This window comes from Sinocyclocheilus rhinocerous, unplaced genomic scaffold (assembly GCF_001515625.1).
Source record: "Sinocyclocheilus rhinocerous isolate Xijiao unplaced genomic scaffold, SAMN03320098_v1.1 scaffold1294, whole genome shotgun sequence".
Taxonomy (NCBI): Eukaryota; Metazoa; Chordata; class Actinopteri; order Cypriniformes; family Cyprinidae; genus Sinocyclocheilus; species Sinocyclocheilus rhinocerous.
Window position 1 is genome coordinate 1,250,584 of NW_015656157.1, and position 6,446 is coordinate 1,257,029.

A 6,446-nucleotide genomic window follows, 5' to 3' on the forward strand; every position below is an offset into this window, starting at 1 on the left:
AGTGTATATATATATATATATATATATATATATATATGTTTATTTCATTAATCAAAAAATGTGGCAACCCTGCCTATACTTATTATAATAGTATTATAAAACAATTTATTGTAGATGAGGTGTTGAATTAACATTTACCAGGGTAAATAAAAGCAAGTTATAAGTACCTTCTTGTTACAGCACCATAACATGTTTCATATGTATGTTAACTTTTGCCATCTCTGCATTTGCAGAACTACGGCGGTGGAATGAGGCCTCCTCCAAACTCTCTCGGCGGTCCTGGAATGCCTGGCATGAACATGTGAGTCTCCACCATGGTATAACACACTCAAGCTGTCTATGCCACGCTTCTATACACACACTAACATTGCATCTTGTGTTTTCAAGGGTTCCGGGAGGTCGGGGGCCTTGGCCTAACCCTAACGCAAACTCAGTGAGTGCCACTTCCAATCATTTCAATATCGCTATAACTCTTCTTAAGAAACTCTTAACGCTTCTTAATATCTCATCTTCCCACAGATAGCATACTCATCTTCATCACCAGGAAACTATGTGGTGAGTTGCACACACACAATTTTGTCTCACCCTCTCTCTCTGTTTGTCCGAAATGTTCTTTGTGAGTAATCATTTTCCGTGCTCATCTTGCAGGGGCCTCCAGGAGGTGGCGGACCTCCAGGAACTCCCATCATGCCAAGCCCAGGAGGTCAGTTTGCGTTCATCTAATCTATCTGAATTTTGTATCAGCCTTCTTTTATTGAAAGTTCATAAAAACAGTTGAGGAATGACCTCAGTGACTGGAAATGAGCTTAAAAAGCTCTTGTTTTGGGAAATGTTATTTGAATACATCAGATTGCGGAGAATTTTCCAGTGCAGCTCTAAGAAATGTTATCCGTTTCCTCGTAGACTCGACGAATTCCAGTGAAAACATTTACACGATGATGAATCCAATCGGCCCTGGTGGCAACAGACCGAACGTAAGTTGACCGTTCTCATGCAGTATGGAACATGGTTTAGTCCTTTGTTAGTATTATTGATGATTTTCTGGATGGATGTTAACAGTATGTGTTTCAGCAGTTCCCAATGGGGCCGGGGCCCGACGGTCCGATGGGTGGAATGGGATCGATGGAGCCGCACCATATGAACGGGTCTTTAGGTGAGACTTCATCATACAAATTAGCTAACACATACAAAATAAGAAATGTTTTGACATTTCAAATGGTTCTCATAATTGCTTTTGATTACAGGCTCGGGTGATATGGATGGGTTGCCAAAGGTGAGAACTTAATGCCTTGATATATGTGAATCAGTGTTTTTTATATTTTATGTTGTATTATTTTGAATTAACTTTTATTTGTATAGGTCTATTTTAATTTAAATCTTAGTTTTAGCAATTTTATGTTTTTAGGTCATTTATATATATATATTAGGGCTGGTCATTTAACGTGTTAATTAGATTAAATACGGTGAAAAATAATACGTTAAAATTATTAACGCATTTAACGCACTTGCCTATGTGGGTCATCTGACATTTCATACAGTTGACTGATGACAAATATGAGGCAGGGCAACAACTCACTGTGTGATGGAGCCTAGAGAACGTAGTTTGAATGTCCCTAAAATTCAAGATATGGGGCAAAAATGCCTGTTTGAGTTTTTGTCTCATATTTACATCATGTAGTAAAGCAATATCACACTAGCAATAGGCTAAGTGCAATATCACACGAGTGCAAATGTGATACTGATCTTATACAACAGTGCAATGAATAAGAAGTTAATATTGTGTTATTTTAGACACAATGTTGTCTTGTCCAACAAAAATATACAGACAAAGCAGAACTGTTCATCTCCGAGCAACACACAGCAGCATTTCATTTCTTAATGCACGATTTGAACGAATTGGGTGAACCATTTGGCGCGTTGAACCACTGGCCATAGGCGCGTTGGATTTGAAGCGGCGCTACACAGATCGATCGGTGTATGACATCAAAGTACCGCGAGAGTATAGAGTATAGATATATATATCAAGGGAGGCAGTGTCTCCTCAAAATATTGGATGAAAAAAAAATTTGTAGTGAAAAAATAAAACAATGCCTATATTACAAAATATAACATTAAAAGTGTATAAATCACTCGTTTTTCTAAAGAAATTGTCCAACAGCAACACCAGCAGGTAGAGTAACAGCGGGAGTCCACGTCTCTCTCGCCTCCCCTGAGCCCATTGAGTTTTAACAGACGCCTTAAAGCGTGTGGTGAGTTTGGTGGGGGGTAATTGAGAATGAATGGGGGAAAATCACGTGAGAGGAGACAATGCCTCCATCGCGATATGATTGGATCTGACTGGTTATGTTCGGCTGGGATTGGTTGATGTGATAAATCCCGCCTCCCGTGTTTGTGCGCGTTCTGCATTCGCGAATCAGTTTGAATAAACAATATAATGGCATTAATGTGAAGACTCATTTAAAAAAGTAAGTAAACAATTCACACACTTGGATATAATCAAGTTGTTATGTCAAAATAAGACTTAAAATGGCCTGAAAACATGATCTGTGGGAGTTTTTAGTGAGTAATCAGCTTGGTCAAATTTTAAGTAAATCTCTGTGTCTGTGACCAATATTTACTGAGCTTTGATGACTGATGAACCGAATAATTCAAAAATAGTTAAAAGTTAACTATTAAAAAGAATAGCTGAACATAAGTTCACAAATAAAATATATAGTTTAAATTGTTACTGCCTTGAGTTATTATTTTGGAATAAATGTAAAATGCTTAGAAACACTAACTTGATGAGATTCATACTTGGCTTTAATAAATAGAATATTAATTACATTGTTAATATAAAAATATAAAATATATATATATTTTTTCTGGTAGGGTAAGTAATGTTTATTTAACCAAGAACATGTGAATATTTCTAAAGGGATAATTCACCCAAAAATTACAATTCTGTCATTAATTACTCACCCTCATGTCATTTTTATATGTTTCTACGTAGCTTTATTTTTCCGTTTTAGTAATTTTAGTGCTTGCGTTGAAATATATTTTTCAGCTAGTTGCCAAGGCAACATTTCTAATTTTGTTAAGTTCTAAATTTGTCTAAGTTTTTAATTTAATAATTACATTTTCTTTTATGTCAGTAGTTTCAGTTAACAATAACAACACTGATTTGCATTTCACTAATTCTTTTTAATTTCTTGAGAGATGCACAAAATATCGGTTTAATATCGGTTATTGGCTGATATGAGAATTTTTTAAATACATCAGTATTAACTGATATTAAATATTTAACGGTTCATTCTGATTTTTGCTATTTTACTTTTAGATTACCTTTGCCGTCCTTTAACACTCACTTAAAGTTAATTCATTTAATGAAAACTGTTCATTTAATGAAAATGAAATCTTTAACAGATCTCAATACGAATATCCAGATCTCTTACTGTACATCTTAATGTTGTGATGCCTCAATCACTTACGGCATTTTAATGATTATTTTAGTTTTTAGGGTTTTATTTATTTATTTTTTTAATTTAGTATTGTGCATCCCTGAGTTTCTTGTTAGATGCCATTTACTCAATTTTGTGAGTTTCTGTACCCAATATTTTAAAAAATTACAAATGCAATGAAAATACAGGTATCCGTATCGGCAAGTACCAAAAATAACAGTATCGGTATCAGACTCGCTCTGGAAAAAGTGGTATCGGTGCATCCCTAATTATCGGCTCATCATTATTGGCCAGAATTTAATATCATGCTTCCACAAGTTTTTTATTAGATGCCATTTACTCCATTTTGTGAGTATTTTTGCTTATGCCTCTAATCATCATGCGTCTGGGTTTCTAGAACTCTCCGAACAACATGGCAGGTATGAACAATCCCCCAGGAACTCCGCGGGATGACGGGGAGATGGCAGGCAACTTCTTAAACCCATTCCAAAGTGAAAGTGTAAGTCCGCATCACACCTGTCCGCTCTAGATCTCTCCTGTACTCACATTTACATTACAGTTATGCCTAAATTTACTTTATGCAGTAGTTAGTCTAAATATCGGCTCATGATTTAACGTAAATGGACAATATTATCTGTTGCGCAATCTCATTTTGTCCCTACACCTTCCCCTTCCTCTCTTCTCGTTGCAGTATTCACCCAACATGACGATGAGTGTGTGATTCTTCTTTTTTTATTTTGTTTTTATTTTTATTTTTTTAACCCGTCCCCCATCCCACTTCCTGTTCTCCTCATCTCTGCTGCGTTCGGCATGTTGTTGTTGTGTTTTTTTTTTTTCTTTTCTCGATCTTCAACTCTCCCAACTCCCTCAAACACTCTGGGCTAGCGCGGTGGCGCCTTTCAGCCACTCGGCGTGGCCACAGAGTGAAGGACGCCCAGTACAAAGCCGAAAGAAAGCAGGCATCGGGCCTTCTGATGGACTCAACCTGCCTGCGGGGCTTCGTCACTGGATCAGGACACTAAGGGCCCCCGATTGAACCACCGTGTGTATGTGTGTTTGTACATGTGCGTGTGTGTGTGGGACTGTGCCAGGAAGACACTTCATAACTAGCTGCTCATCAGCATTGAGGCCCATTTTCTCGTTTTCTTGTTTTTTTTTCCCCTCGTCTTTTGTCAGCAATGAAACACTGAAACCTGCGGTTGTTTTGATTGCTGTGTACATTTTAACGCTAGGGGCAGGAATGGTCTCATTACAATATATTTGTATATTATTGATAATATTATTGTTATAATTTTCATAATTGCTATGATGATGTACTCATAATTTTATGGATTTTCCTGTAAAGGGCACATTTGTATCTCAACAACATCAATGACAGAATAAGCACACATTCAAATGCACAATGACACTTCTGTTTACATGATTTTAGGTATTTGTATGTCTCTTTGTTTGAGTTTGTTTCGTCGGATGTCTGCATATACCTCTTCCTGTGTTCTGATGTCATCACTACCGAGATGTTTTTGTGTCTCTGTCAACAAAGTGGCTACAATCACTGGTTTAATGCACCCATCAGCACTGTATTTAAAGATTGGAGTACATTTCGAAATCTAAAAGGGTGAGGTTGCATATTCACTGCCATCCATTCTTGCCTCTTCAACTCCCCCAACTCCCTCAAACACTCTGGGCTAGCGCGGTGGCGCCTTTCAGCCACTCGGCGTGGCCACAGAGTGAAGGACGCCCAGTACAAAGCCGAAAGAAAGCAGGCATCGGGCCTTCTGATGGACTCAACCTGCCTGCGGGGCTTCGTCACTGGATCAGGACACTAAGGGCCCCCGATTGAACCACCGTGTGTATGTGTGTTTGTACATGTGCGTGTGTGTGTGGGACTGTGCCAGGAAGACACTTCATAACTAGCTGCTCATCAGCGTTGAGGCTGGTGGCTTTATTTCAGCCCCGTTTTCTTGTTTTTTTTTTTTTTCGTCTTTTGTTGGCAATGAAACACTGAAACTAGCGGTTGTTTTGATTGCTGTGTACATTTTAACGCTAGGGGCAGGAATGGTCTCATTACAATATATTTGTATATTATTGATAATATTATTGTTATAATTTTCATAATTGCTATGATGATGATGATGATGTACTCATAATTTTATGGATTTTCCTGTAAAGGGCACATTTGTATCTCAACAACATCAATGACAGAATAAGCACACATTCAAATGCACAATGACACTTCTGTTTACATGATTTTAGGTATTTGTATGTCTCTTTGTTTGAGTTTGTTTCGTCGGATGTCTGCATATACCTCTTCCTGTGTTCTGATGTCATCACTACCGAGATGTTTTTGTGTCTCTGTCAACAAAGTGGCTACAATCACTGGTTTAATGCACCCATCAGCACTGTATTTAAAGATTGGAGTACATTTCGAAATCTAAAAGGGTGAGGTTGCATATTCACTGCCATCCATTCTTGCCTTGGTCACGAACGGTCAATAACAATACATTTTACCATCCATTCTAGGTGATTTGCCACTGACAGTTACGATATCATTCGTGTTCATTGTAATTTTTTTGCCATGGTTTGCCACGTTGTTTTGCAAGTCTTTTTAGAAATATTATACCCACGTGTTTGTAACAGTAGTTTGAGGCAGGCTGCTCTTACAAGCACGAGTTTCCTTGTGCTCTATAGTCCCATGTCTGTAAATATATCTTTTTTTTTCTTATTGGTATTTTCAATACACTACTTGTCTGTGAAGCTCATGTGTGGTTCCATGTCTTTCTTCAAATGAGGTTGCACTCGCAGAGTTCGCTGTCAACATTTGTGGTGCAATATGAGGATATTAATCACGGAAAACGAAGGAAAATCACTTTAAAAAAATGTCTGGGTCATGTTTTACCTCTAAAGTAAACATTTAAATTCATTTAATTGACTGTTTTAGGGCATTTTTATTGTATTTTATATATATATGTATTTTATATATATATATATATGTGTATTATTTTTATA

At 37.3% G+C, this 6,446-nt stretch overlaps 1 protein-coding gene across 2 annotated transcripts in view; it reads left to right on the forward strand.

Annotated features, from left to right (window-relative positions):
• LOC107719571 (single-stranded DNA-binding protein 3-like) overlaps positions 1–4,562 on the forward strand; it is a 74,528-nt gene extending 69,966 nt beyond the window's left edge. Inside the window, exons 10-18 of one of the 2 annotated variants that reach the window (XM_016527020.1) lie at positions 234–301; positions 388–433; positions 520–555; positions 649–703; positions 904–974; positions 1,072–1,153; positions 1,245–1,273; positions 3,838–3,939; positions 4,132–4,562. In XM_016527020.1, coding sequence (XP_016382506.1) covers positions 234–301; positions 388–433; positions 520–555; positions 649–703; positions 904–974; positions 1,072–1,153; positions 1,245–1,273; positions 3,838–3,939; positions 4,132–4,161 — 519 coding nt within the window. In that variant the 3' untranslated portion in view covers positions 4,162–4,562. The remainder of the gene's footprint in view (positions 1–233; positions 302–387; positions 434–519; positions 556–648; positions 704–903; positions 975–1,071; positions 1,154–1,244; positions 1,274–3,837; positions 3,940–4,131) is intronic. The other variant, XM_016527021.1, reaches the window with a different exon arrangement.
• The last annotated feature ends 1,884 nt before the right edge of the window (positions 4,563–6,446 follow it).